The following is a 22248-nucleotide window of genomic DNA, read 5'->3' as shown; positions in this document are numbered from 1 at the left end:
GAGTTCATTTATTCACATTTAAATTTTACCTTTAGGTAGTTCCAGATCTAGGTATGTTCAAGTCACACTTTATTCACACAGATGGTGATAGAGCCAGTGTTACATCTATTACAAAGCTAGATTTCCTTCGCACTAGAGGGCTAGTCTGTATACCTTAAACATGACTGGTTTGTCATCTTTATTGTTGCAATCTAACAATTTTCAGTGCAGAATAAAACTAAGAATAACAACAATTATTTCTAACCAAAAAATTACGTGGTTGAAAACCAAACCAGGAGTGCTGCGTCTAACCAACCACCCATTGGATCAACTCAGGACCTGGGACTGGAGGGAAAAAGGTTTGAGCTGCTTTATTCCCTTCTCCAACAGTGTACAGCCTTTATAAAACAACACGTTGCCATTCTTCTGGTAATTGAACCCTTGGTTTAAGATCAGATTTTAATCTAATATGTATTTTGGCTCTGATCCCCATTTAGGGATGTTATATATACCTTGGTGTGCTCTGTTTGTACTCAAATACAACAAGAACATCTACTGAAGTTAGGATAGTTAGAGCTCATGGGACAGTTATAAAACCATATTGGAAGAGTTTATAAAGTGGGAAAACTTGGGCATAATTATTCATTTGAACTTTTTGGTATCTCAGCGAGTCTGTTTGTTAAGGTGATGGTTCAAATTATTAACATGTTTAATAAGAAAATACCTATCTGTTGTTTTGCAACGTGAATACAATGTCAGTTAGCAAATCCACAGGTTTTTGACTTGCAAAGAGAATCCAGTGAGAGTTCGATCCAACATCAACACTCATGAAAAAAGGGAAAAATTGTCACACCCTGATGAAGCCAGAGTTTATTTATATAGCGCCAATTCACAACACATTTAATCTCAAGGCACTTTACACTTCACCAGATCATACGGACAAATTTATTCAAAGTTTTCTATCTAAGAAAACCAGTTGATTGCATCGACTCATTGACTCAAATGCAATCCCTCACACTAAGCATGCTTGTAGCTAATCTGCCTCCCTGCAGACTATTCTCTTTAAATTATGAGCAGGTGGCTCTTTTTCCTGCTCAATGATATGAAATGACTAAAGCTACAAGAGCATAGCATGAACAAAACAGTTAATTTCAGCTTTTAGGGTGTCTTAGAGCTAACTATGTGATTCCTGAAGATTTTAGATTTTAGAGGTAGGCTACCGCACAGGGCAGGTTAGGCATTTCGTACCAACCATGCGCCAGTTCTAACAACAGCCAGAGGTGTAGCCAGAAAATTTTGATAGGGTTTGCCAGTCAAAAACCAATGTACAGTGAGGGGTGGCCGAAAGCAGATAGGCGACAGAACCTGACAGTCAATCTAGATTGTTTCAACAGGAATGAGCACAACATCCATATTTTCTAAATAAAGCAAACTAAACTTTCCTACAGCCTTTGCTAACAAATAGACGTATATATTTAAACATCCATGCTGTTGAAATAAAAGGTGTAGGACAAAATTTCTGGGGCGAACATCTTTTCAAAAATTGTTTTGCATAAAATTCATATTTACATGTACTAATATCTACTTTAAGTGGATGTTTAATTTATTATTAAAGTAGTTATTCATCTATGATTTCACTGAAGACTCCTAGATGACTAACAGAGACATAATATTCTGTATATATCAATGTTAGTATTTTGATGTGCACAGTGTTTTAGTTGTCATGTAATTGTTAATATATGAAAAAATTAATAAGTTTTAACATTCCCCTTGAGATTATTACTGCTGCCATCTGTATTACAGTGTGAAAAAGATGCTAAGGGTGGCCAATGATTGGCTAACCCTATGGCCACCTCTGGCCCCCCATCTAGCTCCGCCCCTGTCACCAGCCGTTTCGTACCCCTTTTTAAAAACTTGAAGATTTAAGAGAACCTTCTCTAATTCATTAACATTTAAATTAGACATGGCTGTGTGACAGCGCGTAAATAACACCACACAGGGTCAGTAAGTGGGAACTAATTCTAGTTTTCAGATAATGATATAAATCAAGTAAATCATACTTGCCTTTTTATTTCCACATTTCAGTAAAATTATTTTGTACAGACACAGCATCAAACATACCAATGCTCCATTTGTTATGGACAATAACGTTTGGAAATTATTGGAGAAATGCAACAGGTTAGATAACTTTAATTTAATTTAATTTCAATAAGATATTTTTTCTCTCTCTGTTCAAGACAAAAGGTCATAAAAATATATCGGAAAACAGGTTTATATTTTGACTTACCTTACAGGACACCTTTCAGGACCACTTTTATGGTTAGAAAAGGAGGGATAAATTGTTCAGGGTGTCTCAGCTGCGCTGCTGCTGCTGGATGCGCTCACAGGAGCGCAGGAGAAGGGGGCGGAGCCTCAGCATAACGATGGGAGGACCTGACTAAGACAAGATAAAGACCAGCCTTTATGTTATATAACCTTCTGTACTCTTCCTCAGACTAATTAATATTGTTTAATGTGGGCCTGGGTGATTAATGCCAACCGCTTTTTTCTTTTGCAGCTCGCGCTGTTTAACTTGGGCTGCAGTGACAGGCTGCATCCAGCAGGTGTCGCCAGTGGCCGAGATGCAGCGAATGTTTGACTAAAGGGTGTGAGCATCTTCCCATGTGCCACAACAGGACAGGCTGAGGTCAGACTGCAATTAAAGCAGCTACACGAAGCTGTTTCACCATCTGTGCTCCAGTTTGGAGGAATAAACACCCCCACTGTGTCTCTGAGGTGATTCTATGACCTTGGAGCACATCAAGGGATAAAGGCCTTGTGCTCAAAGAGGGATTTCATAATTATTTGGAAACGCAAGTTTCTTAATAAATAATTACTTAAATCTGCCCTGATAGAACAAAAATTATTTATGAAATACCATATGCATAAATTATGTCACCATTTTATGCTTGAGCTGTAAGCTTGATCACCTGCACATTTTGTGTTCAGCCTCTCACCTTATCTCCTAATAAAATACTTAAAGGTTTGTGGCTGTAATGGATCAGAAAAGCTCCAATCAGAATAGTATTTCAAAAACTAGGATATACACTATATTGCCAAAAGTATTTGCTCACCCATCCAAATTATTGGAATCAGGTGTTCCAATCACTTCCATGGCCACAGGTGTATAAATTCAAGCACCTAGGCATGCAGACTGTTTTTACAAACATTTGTGAAAGAATGGGTCGCTCTCAGGAGCTCAGTGAATTCCAGCGTGGAACTGTGATAGGATGCCACCTGTGCAACAAATCCAGTCGTGAAATTTCCTCGCTCCTAAATATTCCACAGTCAACTGTCAGCTGTATTATAAGAAAATGGAAGTGTTTGGGAACGACAGCAACTCAGCCACGAAGTGGTAGGCCACGTAAACTGACGGAGCGGGGTCAGCGGATGCTGAAGCGCATAGTGCGAAGAGGTCGCCAACTTTCTGCAGAGTCAATCACTACAGACCTCCAAACTTCATGTGGCCTTCAGATTAGCTCAAGAACAGTGCGCAGAGAGCTTCATGGAATGGGTTTCCATGGTCGAGCAGCTGCATCCAAGCCATACATCACCAAGTGCAATGCAAAGCGTCGGATGCGGTGGTGTAAAGCACGCCGCCACTGGACTCTAGAGCAGTGGAGACGCGTTCTCTGGAGTGACGAATCGCGCTTCTCCATCTGGCAATCTGATGGACGGGTCTGGGTTTGGCGGTTGCCAGGAGAACGGTACTTGTCTGACTGCATTGTGCCAAGTGTAAAGTTTGGTGAAGGGGGGATTATGGTGTGGGGTTGTTTTTCAGGAGCTGGGCTTGGCCCCTTAGTTCCAAGGAAAGGAACTCTGAATGCTTCAGCATACCAAGACATTTTGGACAATTCCATGCTCCCAACTTTGTGGGAACAGTTTGGAGCTGGCCCCTTCCTCTTCCAACATGACTGTGCACCAGTGCACAAAGCAAGGTCCATAAAGACATGGATGACAGAGTCTGGTGTGGATGAACTTGACTGGCCTGCACAGAGTCCTGACCTCAACCCGATAGAACACCTTTGGGATGAATTAGAGCGGAGACTGAGAGCCAGGCCTTCTCGTCCAACATCAGTGTGCGACCTCACAAATGCGCTTCTGGAAGAATGGTCAAAAATTCCCATAAACACACTCCTAAACCTTGTGGACAGCCTTCCCAGAAGAGTTGAAGCTGTTCTAGCTGCAAAGGGTGGACCGACGTCATATTGAACCCTATGGATTAGGAACGGGATGTCACTTAAGCTCATATGTGAGTCAAGGCAGGTGAGCAAATACTTTTGGCAATATAGTGTATAAAGTACAGAGCAAACTATATCCTGCATTTACCTAAAAAAAAAAAAAAAAGACTTAAAATTTGCATGTATTTAGTTAACTCCTGATATCAAAGTCTGTCACTAGGATACACAATCGTGGGAAATACGGCTGAGAGAACAGATGTGTAGAGGACAGTAACTCACCCTCCATAAGTAAGTAAACAAGATAAGGTAATTTCTGAAGAAGGTGGTTGTTCAGAATGTTTCAACCAAGCATCTTTATAAAAACTCAAGTGGAGGGAAAAGGTGTAATAGAAAAAACTGACTGATCTAGCACATGGGCTACAGATGGGTTATAGAGAAAAAAATGGGAAAATATCTTCTGCTTTATCCAGGCCCAGGTCCCAAAGTCAGCAGTCTAACCAGAGATGCCCAGACTTCCCAATCCACACACACCTCCTCCAGCTGCTCTGGGGGGACACCAAGGCAACACCAGGCCAGCTGAGACATAGACGCTCCAGCATGTCCTAGGCCAGGCCAGTCCAGTCCTCAATAGCTACCATGCTCTATCTTTTAGATGCATCTCTTTTCTAACACACCAGAATCTAAAGCCTCAATCCCCTCATTTAGCTCAGCAGAGGCGTGGTAGCGAGGCACTCATTTGATTCAGGTGTTTTAAAAATGTGTTGCATCAAAAAGTTGTGGAATAGCAGCTCTTGAGGACTGGACTTCAGCACCTTCCACAAGGCCTCCTCCCAATAAGACATGCCTGGAGGGAGGCGACCGGGATCTGTTTCAGATGCCTCCCGGCTGGCTCCTCCGCCCCCATATGAAAATAAAGTTTAAATTTTAATGGGAAAATAAAGGTCCCAAATAAGGATGAGGGGAGCAGAAACAAGTGTGAAGTTTAGTCGGAAAGCAATCAGTGAGGATTTAGGGTTCTGCTTGTGTTGGATCTTTGGTTCTGTGATTCATTGGCCTTAGAGTCCATCTGACCTGATTTTCTGTCCAAAAATGAGACACCAGACCACCAGAGGTGGGTAGTAATAAGTTGCATTTACTTGAGTGGGTTTAAGCAGAAAGGGGGAAAAAAAAAAAATCTATTTTAAGTAGTTCTAGGACCCATAAATGAAAAGATGCTTTGACATTCGTTTGTCTGAGTTTATACCTGGTATGTTATTTGTTGGTTTGATGTCTGTTTGTAGGGGAATGGATCAATTAGATTTGGGAGGAGTTTTGTAATTGGGTATATTAGTCACCTGTGGGAGTGACACTGGCAGACAGTGGGTGAGTGGACCACTGTATTTTTTTGTTGACTGCAATGCAAATCGCTGTAAACTACTGTATGTTTAACAAGTTATACTTTAGATATGTTGTTTAAACCTTTGATGTGAATAAAGTTCACATCAGCACCATATTGATCCCAGCGTCAGACAAGGAACGGCCCGACCTCATTCTCTCAGCAGCTTTTTTGTTTCCTGAAGTTGCTGCAATAGAAACAGTTCAGTTTTTACTTTTAATTAGGTATACACATATATATGGAAAAATGCTAGTTTTAATTCAGAATGATTTCTGGTTATTCTGCCCAATTCAAACTTTTGCTTTTGGAGATCAGGTGAATTTAAAGTAATCTTTCAGATAAAAGTAAAGTATTGATCTATATCAATTACTTATCTAAAAAAAAAAAAAAAAAAAAAAAGGTTCTGAGCTTATGATAAAAAAATTTTGTTTTTGGAAAAGTGTTGCTTCTGCATGAATTTGCCTTTTTGTCATTTATTTTTCCTATTTTATAGTTTGTAATGCCAGAATTTGCAATCTGATTACAAATCCGGTGTGTTTTGACCCATCAATTACACAGAACTTTTCAGCAAGTACGTGTTGGACTACTTTCTTTATTTGAATGAAAAATGTTAAATTAGTTCTCTTAGTTAAATCTGTAGATACTTTACCCACCTATAACAATGCAGATGACCTGAAGGCTGCCATCAAACGGCTAATTTGGCTTCTATCACACCTCAGAACCACAGCCTGAATCCCTCAATAACTAGGAAGAACAGTGGGTCATGCAGAAAGCCCAACAAATTCATATCTTTAAAGGAACCTATACATGTTTAACATTCTTTACAAGTGATTTTTATTTTTCCAATTTTACAATCTGTTAACCATAATCAAAACTGAAAGGCTTAAAATCAAATGTCTAATAAAGTGATGGTTTTATTTCCTGAAATGACAAAATATTGAGTTATTTCACATTCATTAAACATAGAAATACCCATTAGCCACGATTTTGATAACGACAAAGTTTCTGTCCCTCGCCTTCAGCATTGTAGTCAACATGACAAGAGCAGAGCTACAGAAAGAGACACGTTTGTGGAAGCTGCTCTTTATTTGAAAAAGAAAGAAAAGACCTCAGTCATTGTCTGCTACACCATCTAATTACATAAAGAAAATATCTGCGGAGACAAACGCAGAGAATATCCTGAATCAAACTTAGGTAGAGTCAAATTTGATTGAATTGCTTTCATATTTCATACATCTTTCACGTTTGTTCGCTCATAGAACAGTTGAGTGTTTATGTACATGTGGCACCGATCAACAGTGCTGCTCCGCTCTACCCTGCTCCTTCTGGATCTTTTGTACAGCTAATTTACACCCGCTCCCCTCACTTTTTATCTTTTTTTTTTTTTTACCCCCCACCCCAACTCGTGTGATCACAACCCACTCAGCCGACCCACCCACCCTTCCCCAACGACACCGCTCTTTCTCTGAGAAACTGCAGCGTTGAAAGATGTGTGCAACATGAAGACAACTCGTTCACATTCAGAGTAAAGGCAGCCTTGATTACAGTCAGTGAGTCAACGGCATGCCAAGCTTAAAGCAAATGGAGCCCACCACCCAGTGCCACCCTTCAGATTCGTGGTCATTTGTTTTTTTTCCCCCCCAAACTAGTTGGGGACACGGATCCGATACAAATTAAACCCTAGGCACACTATATACTGTTAACTGACTGGTACTAGAACCCCTGCACTGTAAGTACAATGGAAATCGTGAAATCTTTCATCTAGTAGGAAAAAACAAAAGTTTTCTTAACACAAAACTCAGAATATTTAGTGCTCTATCATTCCGCTTAATAGGTGTAATTCATATAATATCTATTTTTTTCTCTACCTCTTAATGATAGTCTGTAATCCTTGTTTAATGCTGAAGCACTCCCACATAAATGTGATCATTTTACTGTAGATTTTACATTAACCCCCCCCCTCCCCGGCAATCTTAAACCAATAATCATAAATAAATACAAACAACACACAAGGAATGTCTACTGTAAACACGGTAAAAAAGACAAAAACTAAACAGGTGTAAACGTTGTTAGCATCACTACTTTGTGACGGTTAAATAACTGCAGGGTCTGGATGACTGATGATTGGATCAAGAAGGGGAAGAACTGCTCCCCCTCCCCTCTCTCTATCGAAGCCTTCATTTCCAACCTCAGAATCTCCAATTTAACGTGAGCTTCTGAGCACCCGAACCATCCTTACAGAGTACACTGTAAGGCAAGTAAGCAGTCATCGAAAAAGAGGTGGGGGGGAGGTTAGAAAGCAGCATCACTCGGCATGTCGGCCTAGTTATTTCAGAATAAAATGGGTTTGAGTTACTGCCGACCGCCGTGTGGACATGGTTACAATGGTTTCTGACAGTTGGTGCACCATTATATTCTCGACGTGTCTGTATTTGGGAGGGGGGGTGGGGGGGTGCTTCTCTGAAGAGTTAGACGGCAACGAGGACAAGGTTTTGCTGCTAAGTGCTTCATCTTCTGAGAGACACTTCCTTCAAATTACATGAACTGCATCTGCAAGAAAAGCAGAGAGCGGGGGTCAAACAGAGGCTGAATCCAACAGACGATCATAAGAGTTTAGTCACAGTTTGCTAAGCTTCCCCCCCTAAACAGAAAGCTGGAATGTCTAGTCTAAAAAGACTAATATGTTCATCTAATTAGGTTGAGTTACATAGTTTGTTTTATTGCCAGTTCAGCTAGAAAGCAGAAGCACACATTATTACAATGGAACAAGCAAAAACAGAATTCCTTTTATTTATTTAGTTTATATATTTTGCAAAAAAAAGGAAAACGATCAAAGCTGTAAATCAGCATGTTGACTACATTTTCCTCTAAAACTGGTATACAATTAATATTAAACCTTTTATTATTATTTTTCTTATCATTAGTATTACAACTATTATTAGAAGGAAACATTTCTTAAAATTGCAACAGATTTAGATTGGATTGAATTTACATTTCCAAACGACCAGTCCAAATTTGTCGGACAGAAGCCTTAGAAAGTAGCCTGGGTGCCATTCCGAACTTAGTCCCGCCCACAAGGTTTGAGGTCGGGGAAGTTCGGTCTGGCTCTGCTCCATAGTAGTGCGAGTATTAAAGCCCACCCTCTGGCGATCCAATCAAATTGTCAGGGCGGGCTTTATACGATGATGGACAGATGATCAACAGTAACGTAATCAACCACGTGACCAAAGCGCGCTTGGGCGACAACAACAATGGCTGCCGCCGGAGAGTTGAGGTGAGTAGATTCTGCTATTAGGTCTGTTCTAGAAGATATCGACAGCAAATTAATTTTAAAAGAGGAAAAGAGAAACGCGATCAAGGCTCATCTTCTTATTCTAGGCGCGCAACTGCACGCTTTGATTTTTGTTGACAACAACTATGCCTGGCTTAACATACGTCACGCACTCCGTTGCTCTTATTGGTTGTAGGTCTATCCAATTGAGTACAGAGGCATTTTTTTCCTGGTCCGTTCAAAACACGCCCCATAATCACAGCTCTATGGAGCAGTATCAGACTCATATTCTGACTAGAATTGAGTAGGACTACGTCAGGCTACTTAGAAAGAGTAAAATCTACTGATAATCTGTCACTTTTTTCCATTTTAAACTCAATTCCAGGAACCTTTAGCTTTGTTTTGCACCCAGATGTCAAAAACATGACAGAAAAAACAATATATTAGCAAGCACTATAAATTAAAGAGCTGCGCGCCAATAAGATTATAGATAAAAACTAAGAAATGAAGACAGGGTTATTTTAGCTTAAATTAAGAACTGTTGAATCTCTATCTCTAAAATATTTTTGGAGCAATGTTAAAAGTCAAACTAAATGTTGATTTTTAATAAAAAGTATATATATTTCTGAATAAGCTGGCGCATGTTTTATAATTTAGTTTTTATTGTGTTGACTGAAGCTTATAGAAGTGGGGTTTGTGCTTTGGTGTAACAAAATACCTTAGACTATGTAGGAAAGCTGTAGATTGATTATAATATATAATTAAGTAGATTAACCTTAATAAAAAAGTACACTTTCAGCAGTGTCTTTTTTTTCTTCAATTGACAGATTTGAGAATAAATGCATATTTTTAACAGTGAAAAGTTTTATATTACCTGACTGAACATGTTCTGTGTGGTTTGGAGCATAAAGAACAGTTTGACATGTCAGCTTTATATACGAACCTGCAGTAACAGTATTTACCCTGAAGGGACAAAGCTTAGCAAACATACAATAAGTTAAATATAGCAGTAGCTGCAAGGCAAAGAAAAAACTGCTTTAAGCCACGAATCATGTAAGTGAAAGCACAAAGGACCAAGATGCGTCAGTCTCAGTCAGGCAAAACAAGAAAGACATCCATGCAAGGTAACCCAAAAAGCCAAGTAAAGCAAAAATAAACAATAAGTAACATATGCAGTGCATGATCCACTGGAAAGGACATTAGGGCTTTGAAATAAAATAAATAAAACAAAAGCAAACATGCATCAGCGCTGGTCGGATCACGCATGCAGGTGCCTCTGCAAGCAAACAGCATGATGTACCTAAAGAGATGCTCTACAAGAAATCCTTGAGAGAGAGGTGTGCAAACGGGTCCTGTCCAGGGGCTCGGAGAGGACTCTGGCTGGAAGGACTAGAGGCTGCAGTGGGCTAACACAGGAAGTAGGAGGACCAGAGGAGAAGTCAGAGTCAGTACAGAGACTGAAGTAGGGATGAGATTAGTTTGGAGAGGCTGTGATGTATGATAGATGGGTTAATACAAACAAATTAAAATAAAAAGAGGAGCTGTTTGAAAACAGGAAGTCGAAACAGAAGATGATTCTTCAGTTTTGTTGTCGTTAGTTTCAGCTCCAGCGAGTGAAGACTTCTTTTTTTGTTAAAACTGTCATCATCTTCAGCAGTATTCACACCGACAACAAAGCTTTCACAGTCACTAACCGGGGTTCACAACACTGCACATTGAACACACCACGTACTCCACCTGAGGAGACTGAGCCTTGCACGAACCTGAGCGCTGGACACAGAGCCAAAGGGGTTGGGCGGCCTCATGACGGGCTGGGTGTACATCATGGTGGGTGGATTCATCATCCCCATGGAGCCCATCTGTGGAGGCTGCAAATCACATCAGTCATTTCAACTACAAGAAAACAATTCTTAGAAAACATTTGCTAACACCACCAACTGTATGGGACTGAAAACGATTGTACTGATGCATCAAAATTGTTTTAAACATTAAAGTGAACTTATTGCAGTCACTCGACTCGAAGAGTGAAACTACCAATTTATCCCACACAGAGTTATATCCTTTAAATGTTTAATTTATTCATTTTTTTTAAGAATATAGCTTAAAGAAAGCCTAAAAAATCGAGTCTATTAGAGATCTAAAATGTACGACTGATTAAAAAGAAACACAGTTATAACTTCTGACTGGTCCAGCAGATGGTCAGAGGTAGAGACCGACTGATACACCATTTTTAAATCCAATACAGATTATTTTGACATCAGTCTAATAGATCCTCAGTAAGTGATGTTTGTATTTCTTTGGGACGATTCTTTGAGTAACTATTGCTTTTCCTTCCTTATATTAAAAAAATAAAAATTTAATGAAAACAGATATTATACAGGTCTCAATTTAAACAACAACAACAACAAAAAAACATCTATTACTGAAGAAAATAAAACTAATTTGCAGCAAATTGAGGGGAATGGCAATGCATGCTCCCCACATGTGCTCACAGCATGGCTGCAAAATGCACAGATAAAAGAAAAAAACAAAAATAAAACCCCCACTAATATAGGCCAAAATTTGCTGACGATCAGTCCATCTTTAGTCAGAGGTTACTTCCACAACAATGGGAATCCACAAAAGGCCATTGCAGAAGAGACTGGCTGGTTACAGAGTACAGTATCCAAACATGTCAGAAGGAGAAATGTTATTAGACTTTTCATATAACAAAATTTTAAACAGTGTTAGATTTGGACATTGGCTGTTTATTCAATTTATCTATTTATTCATTTCGTCCTTGGCAGCACAAAGTATTAGAAATAGTCCTAAATGTCTGTAGCAAACATTTCCAAAATCTCAAAGCTAATGAATCACTCCTTCAAAAGTAAATTGGCCATGTTTGGGGAAATGATTTCTAACACCTATAATATATAGGGTGTAATTACTGAAGCGATAATTGAACAGAAAACTTACCATGCCGTATCCCATCATGCTCGTGGGTGTAGTGGCAGGGAAGGCCATGACTGATGGTGGCTGATGGGAGACAAAGAGATTGGATACATTTTTAGCAAAACATCCAGAGAATCAAGTCATATTGCAGCTTTAACTGACTTTAATCACTATTCTGATCCTGTGGTTTGCTTTGAGGGAAAACCACAGGAACAGATAGTCACTGGGACATCTCAGTTTGACGAGATACATCACTGACTAATTAGCACCAAGCCCAGATGGGTGTCAATTCCAGGAAAAAACAATGAAACAAACAGAAACAGACAAAAAGAGCAAATGGGGAGGAAAAGCCTTTGACTGAAGCCTCTAATTAATCTGTGATAAATACTCAACTTTTTAAATCAGACCTAAATGTTACTACTTCTTTTAAACAGATGTGAAATATCTAAAATCTGTGTTTACCTGTTGAGATAACAAGGATCTAAGAGGATCTGTAAACCTGTTGACCTTCAGGGAGCGGTGTCTCACATGGTTCTCAACCATTTCTGCTCCAACACAGCTAATTCAATTAGCTGCATTACAGAAGTTTTCAAACCCTTTAAAACTATTTCTCATCATTTTGCAACTCAGATTTAATGGAGCAGTCCAACTCAACATTTAGTTTTACGGTCATAACAAAAAAAAAATGTAAAAGTTACTGCATTTTTACCTAAGCTTACCACAGAAGATGATGCAGAATAAAAACATTAACGCTAATGAAAAAAAATATATATATACAAATTAAAGTTTTATAAATTGTGTTTTTCGTAACAAAAGAGAGATGAGGGTTAGAGTGGCATCAAAAAAAGATGTTGCGTTGTAAAAGGAACTGACTTGGCAAAAGACCTTATTTACATATGTAGGTCTACAGTAATATATAGACCTCATATGGATCAAAGACAAGGAAGAAAATAAAGTCTATTATTGCTTAAGGTGCAGAGGAATGTTTAAACAGAAACCTATTGGTATGTCTGACAGGCCCAGTTAGAATCCAGATTGAAATTCAGCTAATCTCCTGCAAGACTTAAAAAACATAAAGAAGATGTTCACATGAACCATTTCCATCAATTCTGCTTGAGCTTGTCACGCTTCTCTGTTAATAAAGGACATAAACGTGGTGCGATGAGGAGCACACCTTGTTCAGAGAAAGGTGGTTCCACAGATTAAAGACTCACACTGAATATAAATGCATGCCAGACTTTTCAAATCTTATTTTTTTTAATTGAATTTATTATTTATTAACAGAGGAGGGAGACACCTTATCGTTCCTTAACCATTCTCAATGTTCTATCAAACAAAGTTTAAACACTGAGGTTTATGGTTGATACCTAACACAGTCCAGGGATATAAATACTTTTGTAAGGCACTTTGTATCGTTGGTTTTCCCAAATAAAAAGTTAGGAATATAAACATTCTGGTAAGGTTTAAAGTTTGCTTTAGATCTACGATCACGCTTTAGGGGGAGAAGTTTGGAATTAAAAAGATAAAACTGAAGAGGAGTACGGCAGAGGCAGACATAAATGTGTGTGTCACCATGGAAACGGGGTTCCAGGTTGTAGTTGGGGCCGCCTTGGGTTGCCAGTTGGTGCCGCCAGTCATCCTCTTCTCCCCTGGCTGGCTCCAGTGCATGTCACTGTGGATTACAGATTTCACGTTAGCGGCAGAATGCAGCGCAGAGCTGAGACGGCGTGCCATGAAGCAGCACTTACTTCTTCATCGTGCCATTTCCGATGCCCAGGTCTGGAAGGCAACATTCATCAAGCAGCGGTTAGTCTAAGTTTTCTGGCAACTTTTTTGTCCTAATGAAGATGTGTGCTCATTAGAGCAGAACAGCATAAAGCGCCACACTCACTGCCGACAAGGTTGGCCAGGGAAGAGTCAAGGTCATCCGACACAAGCTTCTCAGGCTGCTGATTGGACGCCAGGTTGGAGCCAGCAAGAGTCGGTTTCAGGATGCCTCCCGCAAGATCTGATAGGAAAAACAGGACTGATTAAAACACACATTTAAAAATATTGCTAACTTTATTGAGGTAAAAGAAAATCAGTTTTATCATTTACACATTTATAAAATGGAAGGATTGTTTTGAACCTTAACAGTAAGGAGGTAGATGTCCCTGAAAAACTCTAAGAAGACTAATGTAGACATTAAACCCATTGAACACATCGGAAAGGTTTTGCTTCAGATAATAAAGTTTGTTTTTAATTTTTTTTTCTTTTAGAAGCTAAATTTGTAGAATTGAGAAGTAAAAGTCCTTCTGTAGAGAAGGACCTCAGCAGCTCGAGTAGCCTGTCAGTTTGGGCGCGCCGCCCTGTCTTGGCAATTTGCTGCTGAGTGGTGAGCTTTTTATTTAGATATTTGGGCCTGAACACTGCTCTGAGTAAACTAAAGAGTTTTAATTTAAGCCTAATTTAAGTGCTTGAAAATGTAACCTTGAGCTGCTTGCTGCGATTCGTGGTCTTTATGAAGAAGTTTACTAATATCTTCAAAGAACAGCTCTATTTATTGTGAGATTAAGTTTAGGTTCCGATGAGGTGACCTCCAAAGGAAATTATTTGCAGAGGATTTTATTCTTGGATGTCAGAGGGAGGCAACAAGCTGTTCTTATGTACCAGAAAACCGTGCATTATTTCTATTTCCTTCCCATTAAGCACAACTGTGTTGGTCACTCACTAAGATGTTAATCAGGGCTGGGTATTTTCGCCAAAGTCCTGAATTGATTGGATTTTGATTCATACAGTTCTAAATCGATTAATTTCAATTCAAACTGTTTTTACAATAATGAAAGTGGTTCAACTGTGTTTCAAAATACTTATGCATTTTAATTTTTCCTGTCATATTAAACACAAAGTTCAAACTTGTAAATCAGACAGTTTAAACTTGAGATGTGAACAAAGCTCTGTAAAAAGTGCAAACTTATTTGTGAAAAGTAAAAAAGTGAAGTCTCACTCGAGCAAACAGACGTGACAGAGCAGAGATGCATAAGCTGCATTAGCTCCACTGCACAAACCGTATTTGCAGCGTGTCTGTAACAACTACAGGGTGTTTGCTGGTCAGCCCCCTTTTGTTAATGTCTTCAGTCAACCTATTGGTTATATTTGCAGCTAAATAATCTTGATAGTCTGTAGCACGAGATGCGAGGCGCCACTAGTCACTGTAATGTCAAATATCCAGCACATTATCTTTAGCTGTTTCAAATCCAAAATGGTTCCAGACATCAGACTTCAGTTGGGACAGCTTGCTCAGCAGTGTGTTACTTGGGTCGGCATTTGCACACGCCATCTCATTTGAATGTGAACGTCATGCGCATCACTATAAAACTAATGGATCTCATTCCCTACACATTGATTTTGCAAAATTTTTAAAGGAATCGATTCAAAATCGATTACCGTATTTTCACGACCATAAGGCGCACCGGACTAAAAGGCGCACTCTCAGTTATGTGTCCCATTTCTGTATTTAACACACACATAAGGCGCACCGGACTATAGGGCGCGTTTTTTATATACAGGTACATGTCCTCTACTACCTTTAAATACCTCTACTGCGTATTTAAAAATACAGCGGGGGCAAAACTGAGTATGATTGTGCTTTATTCATGTATTTATTACAAAGTATTAATCAAACCCATCAAAGTCATCATCCTCTGTTATCCTCAGCATTCCTCTGAATAAAACAGCTGCGCTAAATCAGACATGCCAGTTTCCCCTTCTTCGCTGTCAGAGTCACTTTCCGTGCAGCGCAGCTCCTCAGAAATAATGCCGGCTTTTGCAAAAGCTTGAACAACAGAGCCAGCAGACACAGTCCATCTACAATCCACCCGCAAACGGTGGCGTAACTTGCACGGCGCTGCCTTCCATTTATCATGAAACTGTGGTCTCAGTCTGTCATCCATCGCTCCCACGCCGCTCGCAGCCTTACTGTGAACGGCCGCTCCACACCGATGTCAAGCGGTTGAAGTTCCTTTGTCAGACCCGACTTTGTCAGATAACGGCGAGCACAGCGTTCATTTGATTCATCTTTTTTTCACATCGGCTGTGAGATGGGCACGCAGCGATGGTGATGCGTGGAAAAAAGCACCTGGTCTCCTCACATACACCTGCCTTTCATCATCTCCTCATTCATCCAGCCTTTTTCATTTGCGTTAATATCATGTCATCAGAGCGCTGTGTCTGTCTCCCAGCCAGCTCCCAGATCAGCTTCTCTGATTGGTTGATGCGGCGCGTCCAGCAGCAAAACTTCAATTTTTCCATCTGAGCAGCAGCAGCGCGTTGGCGGTGCGTCAGATGCTTAAACGCTCCCGACGTGCTGCACCTGCTGCTCAAAACGCGCTGCAGGACCTTTTGCTGCACCTATACGCGCGTCAACCATTGACTTTGCATGTAAACTCGCTGCTTCTGCTGCACCTGCTGGGTCCGGTTCACACCGATGTCGAGCGGTTGAACAGCGAGCACAGCGTTCATTTGTTTCCCCATGTTTTTCACATCAGCTGTGAGATGGGCACGCATGGAGTTACATATTAACAGCGATGGTGAGGGGTGGAAAAAAAACACCTGGTCTCCTTACATTCAGCCACTCTTTCATCATCTCCTCAATGAGGTGGTCTCAAAAGTCGCAGTTACAACACACATAAGGCGCACCGCACCATAGGGCGCACCGCACATTTTGAGGAAAAAAAAAGACGTTTAAGTGCGCCTTATAGTCGTGAAAATACGGTAAATAGATTCTTTTGCCCAGCCCTATTGTTAATACATTTCATACAGGGTACTGGATCCTGCCTGAGAAATCATTAATTGTCTCAGTAACATAAAGAAAATCTATCAACCAACAACATCCCATTGCGGCTCTTTACTTCAGCTCCTCACCATCAGAGTTGAGGCTGCTGCTACCGGCGGCTTTGTTTCCAAAAACAGACTCAAAGTCCACCTGTAGTCCCCCTGCTGGCGGTTGTGGAGGGGCCTGAGGCGTTGAGCATCCTTTGGAAAGAGATAAGAAAAGTGACTAACAGAGGTACAAGATTGGACCGCAGTTCCAAACAAGATTCTCATAGAGAGAAGATGGATTCCTTCAGCAGAGCAGAAAATTGGATTTGATCTGCTGGAGAGAGCCTAGAATACTCTACCTCTGAATAGACCTGCTACAGTAGAGGGCTCAGTGGGGAAGGGAGCCTGATGTGGGAGATGCTGAGCAACGGAGGCTGGACCACAGAAGGAGTCTGACAGGCCACATCAAGCAGCAAGAGTAAGAGGAGAGAAACGGGAAGAAAGAAAAGAGGAGTAAAAGCACGTCAGGGACAGAAAAAGGTGAGGAATGACAGAAGCAGTACAGGAAATACGAGAAGTGCTTTCATCTTTTTAAAATTGACAGGGTGTTTTTTTTCTCTGTTGTTGCTAAATAATTATAAAAATAAAACACGACATCACAAAAATGTAGCAACCCAGAAGGTAATAAAGGTTAAGTTAAACATTTTGGGAATTGGTCTTCTTGATTTTAAGCATGCACTTTTTACATAAGGGTGATAGATGGAGAGAAAAAAAAAGGAGTAGTGATTCATCAGCTAATGGGCGACGACATCCGAATGGCAGGAATATTGCTGATCATCCCACACCAGCTCAACTGACCCTGACGATTTATTTAACCTGCAAAGACACTACACTCATTTAGATTAGACGTCTTCAACGTGAAGGCTATGATCCCCATTAAGTCAGGGGAGTCATGATTTTAAGGTTTACTTTATCACAACTTAATTTAGGTATTTGCATTAAGACCCGATCATGCTGAAAGAAAATACGAACTCACCATTCTTGGAGGATGTTCTTGTTCTTGTTTACATTTTGTTAAAACAGATCATAGATGTGACAATCCTCTATAAGATTCAGACTAAGAAACAGATCTAGTCTGATATAGGCTTGTCCCGATCCGATCCACGTATCGGATCGGGACGCCGATATTGGCAAAAAAATGCGTATCGGCAAAGCATGTAAAATGCCGATCCAGACTGCCGATCCAGTTTTTTTTTAAAAATCCGGTCCGTATTTTCCAGTTTCGCCGATTGAAACGATCCATTCCACTATTTTGCGCCAGTGTTCCCCTGTTTTGCATTTTTATTAAAACTTACAGCAATACTTGCACCTTTAACTGTTTACGGTTTTACTGCTCACTGTGCAATTTCAGATTGCTATTCATAATTTTGTCCAGTTTGTGTTTATCTCATAATAAACAGGTAAGTTTGTTGTTACCAATCATTGTGCTTTATTCAATCTCACCTAATTTAGCTGGCTAGATGTTATCAAGAGTACTAAAACCCTTTTCAACATGAGTCTTACAACTAAGGCTAAATACTTTAACTTAAACTTAAATACATGCTCGGATAGGCTGGTATCGGCCATTATCGGTATCGGATCGGAAGTCCAAAAACAATATCGGTATCGGATCGGAAGTGGAAAAACCTGGATCGGGACATCTCTAGTCTGATACAGATGTTGGATTTGTGAATAAGAATTCCCAGGATGTTTATTTTGTTTCCCTTTGTTACAAACTACCACGTTTTTACTGATTTCTTATTTGTTTCGAAGCTAGAAAGTTGCCACTAGGAGGGATTATAGTTTTGCATTATTTTGATATTTTTTCTCACGCATTTATTGGTTTTATGTTTATTTAGTTGATTTGCCTATACTTTGCAAACAGTATTTGAAGTTAGAAAATAATAATAAATATCCCAAAATGTAAAACTCTTCCTTTATTTCCAAGAAGTCTGTTATAGTTCTCCAACAATGGCTCAGTGGAGTTTTGAATAGCAGTCTATGTTTGCCAGCAAACATAGGTTAAGGCGGTGAGCCATCATAGTACCTGAGATGGAGTGTTCTATCCGCACTGTGCGTTTGTAATTGGTTGAAACGGATGAGTTTGTGTCAGTAAAGGGATTGTAACGATCTGGAGAATTAAAAAATAGTGTAAGAACAGGTTTAAACTTAAAGCTCTACATCATTTGAGCACCACAAAGCAACAGCAAGATGTTCATGAACAGAGGAGCAGCAGCAGCTAAACGGGCATAAACAGCAGGACATGGATCAGATCTGGCTTATACACAGAAGATGGCAGATGTAAAATCAGCTGCACTTTAATACGATCCCTCAGAGAGTTGGTATGAATCACTAACTCTGCAGAGTGAAAAAAATTTATTTATTTTCTTATTTATATCAAATTAGACTATAGTCTAATTCAATATTAGCAGAAAATTACTAAAAGTTAAGGTATAACAAATTATCAAATACATTTTGGCTATAAATCATCTGTTATATACAAACAAAAATAAAAATGTATATAATTTCATAGTTTTTGCAATCGTGCTAAATCAAGTCTAGTAACCGATCCAAATTGACGCTACTCTAAAGGCTGAACCAACTTGCACTATGAGATCCTTTTTTGGGAAAGTAAATAATAGGCAAAAATGATAGGGAAAAAAAACAAAACAAAAAGACTGAGTAACAAAACGTTTGAAATAAGGGTGAAAGATGCCACAACACTTCCCATAGCCTATGCCACTGTTTTGAATTCGGAAAAGTCGGGCATTAAAAAAACTAAAGCTGCTTCTTATGATAAAACACGGGGGCAAAATTATGGACAGCCTTAACAACAAGAGCAGCAGACTTTAGCAAAAAACGTCAAGACAGTGAAATCCATCAGGAAAATGCTGGACAGTAAGACACAGATCAATAACGATTGTCTCACTCATCAGCAAAACAATCTGTGGAACAACATGAAATTCATACTCGGAGTTATCAAAGCTAAAATTGTGCAACACCTTTCTTTCACCAATGTCTCAGTAACAGACTAAAAAAAAAAACTGTGCGTTCCTAAACAGCTGACTCAAGGCTGGGTTATGCTGGACACTCATATGTTTTGTGCGAAACAAGTTTGAAGTTTTAATACTCCAATGCGGTGCCCCCTCCCACGTACCTAATATTTTGGTGACTAAGGTGCGTTCAAGAACCAAACTGAAAGCTTACAGCACCAGACAAGTAGAAGTAGAAAACACAGCATTTTCCATCATTTTCAAAGTCTCTTCTTGTTAAACTAAGAGTGAGAGTTAACTTCTTTCAAAAACGTTGTTGATAATCTGCTAGCGATGGTGAAATTCAACCATATTTTTCCCGCTGAGAGCAGTCCCCGTAGTTATACGCTCTCCTAAGTGAACAGTGTGGAAAATCAGGCAGGCATAGGCGCTAAAATTACATAACTTGGCCGTCTGGACCAGTCAACCATAAACCAGGATAAATGATGTGGACTCACTATATTAGATGCCTTTTAAAGTGGCAGTTCATAGAGGTTTAAAACAAGTTTTAGTTGTCAGTAAATAAAGGTTTTTCTACAACATGACCATTTGGAAATGCTAATAATTACTTAGTTTTTATTTAATCTAATCTCTGCCTAAGATATCTTGCATAAATAAACACCTTAGAATTGCATTAATATGAATGATTATTGCATTTCGCATTTGTTGTACTTAAGTGCACCAAAATAAATAAAACAAGGACATACTTGTGCTGACTAAGTTTTGGTGCAAACCGCCTTTTCCTTCATCTCTACAGTAACCAAATAGGAAAATGTGTCCCCATTAATACCAAGCAGAATAAGAGTGAGGGGAATGTTATGTTCTAAAATTTAGCTCCGCACATGAATGTTAAATATATGGGTTTAATTTAGAAGTAAACCTGTATGTGTGCAAAAACTAAATTTTTTTTTTTTAAATTTACTTTAAAAAGAATTTGAACTTTTTACCAAATATTTGAAGCATTACTCTACCTGTAAAGACCGTTCATAAGAACTCACGAAATACTAACTTCTTTAAAGGAGTTAACAAATAAATAGGCTAAGGGCTTTCTTTTAAAATAACTGTCTAATCATAAGTAATCCTGATTCATAATCTAAAGTGTCAGACTTTACTATCCGTATTGGGATCCACGATAGATTATGTTTATATTTTTTTATATGCCAGGTTACTATTTTTTCAGACTACAGCTATTTGTTAAAAATTTACATTTTTGTCAAAGCTTTGATTAAGAGTTAACTTACTACATTTACTTTCTGAAAAGAAAGACATATTGAATTAAGTATTGTATAACCCCTGATCTTAAAAATTAGATCTTATTGTTGGTTTGTAAACATCCAGCCCTATGAAAAGGTTATCCCATAGAACCTGAGCATTAATGCTTTGGTGAATTTTTTTTTTCCTCATGGGATCAAGATTTTTTCATTTTATTTAAAAACAAAGAAATAATTAATAAAAGTGAAAAAATAAAATAAAAAGGTTATTTAAAAAAAAAACTAAAAAAAAAACTAGACCAATGACACTGAAAGCTAGAAAGATGTTCCAATTCACCCAGCAGAACTTCTTCCTCGCCTGTTAGCACCTTAGACTTTAAAACACAAATTTGAAGCTGGACGCTCACTTCCTGTAAATGTACCCAGTAGATTTCATTTAAAGTGAGCAGTACTGAACGCCCAGCAGGTACAGCGGAGCATGTAAAGGTTTCAGAGTCCCTTCAGCTGGTTATGCAGAATAAGGCCTAACAAAACATCACAGAGATATTTTACTGAGAAGCTGCAGCTGAAGAAGTCGGCCTTTAATATTAATCTGAACTTGGTAAGAACAGTAAGAATAGGTAGAGAAAAAAGATCTGTACAGAAAAAACATTGAACATGCAGGATAATCATGCTCTTAACTACAGAAATATGAAAGAGAGACAAGACGTTGGAAGAGAAACAAAATGAGTTGTTACCACCAAACATTTCATGACCAGATGTCCTAGAGGAAAAGCTAACACCGTCTGAAGACACGACAGGTAAGTGAGTGGCATCAACAACGAGTTTTGACAGGAAAGGATTAAGGTTTGGCATGGAATCATCTCCAGCTTCAGTAGAGGTGAAAGGATCTATGCAGGCAGAGGAAAGAGAAAAGAGAGAGACAGAAAATGACAGTGGAGAGGAGGAGGAGAACAGAGTCAGACAACAGCAACAAGAGAAGGATAGCATGCAGAGCCACGGCGTTGGCTGGAGGACGATGAGAAGAGGAACAAAACAAAGGTTTACCTGCCCACGCTGTGGCTACTGGGAGTCCCGTGGAGGCTGACTGCATGGAGGGCTGGAAGGTTGGCTGCAGGTCAAAAAGGTCACTCTCCATCTTGACCGCACTGCAGACACACAGAAAAATAGAGACAGAGAGAGAGAAAAAAAAGACCATTTAATTAGAGGGATTCTTCTGAACCATAATTCTGTATGGGTAACTGAACAAAAGGCTCCTTTAGCCAGCAACACATTCAGTGTATATAAAAATATGAGGAAGTGTCTACATGTACACCATCCTAAAGAGCAGGAGACGCACATAACAGTAAAACCCAACTAATGACATGTTTAGTCTGAGGTTGTGTCACCT

The 22248-nt window shown here is 39.3% G+C and overlaps 2 protein-coding genes across 9 annotated transcripts in view; both read right to left on the bottom strand.

Moving 5' to 3' along the window:
- sytl2b (synaptotagmin-like 2b) overlaps nt 1-2401 on the bottom strand; it is a 28206-nt gene extending 25805 nt beyond the window's left edge. For both annotated transcript variants that reach the window (XM_038303383.1, XM_038303384.1), the window contains exon 1: nt 2267-2401. The gene's annotated coding sequence lies outside the window, so the exon portion shown is untranslated. The remainder of the gene's footprint in view (nt 1-2266) is intronic.
- A 4069-nt stretch (nt 2402-6470) lies between these two features.
- Nucleotides 6471-22248, bottom strand: part of picalmb (phosphatidylinositol binding clathrin assembly protein b) — a 37688-nt gene continuing 21910 nt past the window's right edge. For 2 of the 7 annotated variants that reach the window (XM_038303297.1, XM_038303298.1), the window contains 9 exons: nt 21906-22006; nt 16679-16789; nt 13668-13784; nt 13525-13555; nt 13349-13448; nt 11801-11860; nt 10609-10713; nt 10146-10251; nt 6471-8124 (listed from right to left, as the gene is read on the bottom strand). In XM_038303297.1, the coding sequence (XP_038159225.1) occupies nt 10159-10251; nt 10609-10713; nt 11801-11860; nt 13349-13448; nt 13525-13555; nt 13668-13784; nt 16679-16789; nt 21906-22006 (718 nt within the window). In that variant the 3' untranslated portion in view covers nt 6471-8124; nt 10146-10158. Of the gene's footprint in view, nt 8125-10145; nt 10252-10608; nt 10714-11800; nt 11861-13348; nt 13449-13524; nt 13556-13667; nt 13785-16678; nt 16790-16906; nt 17029-18662; nt 18747-21595; nt 21749-21905; nt 22007-22248 lie in introns of those variants that run through there. The other 5 variants (XM_038303300.1, XM_038303301.1, XM_038303303.1 and 2 more) reach the window with 4 other exon arrangements.

The sequence above is a fragment of the Cyprinodon tularosa genome, unplaced genomic scaffold (assembly GCF_016077235.1).
Source record: "Cyprinodon tularosa strain WSP-4 unplaced genomic scaffold, ASM1607723v1 ctg51, whole genome shotgun sequence".
Taxonomy (NCBI): Eukaryota; Metazoa; Chordata; class Actinopteri; order Cyprinodontiformes; family Cyprinodontidae; genus Cyprinodon; species Cyprinodon tularosa.
The sequence above is the reverse complement of the archived record's forward strand: the minus strand, read 5'-3'. Positions and strand labels throughout refer to the sequence as shown.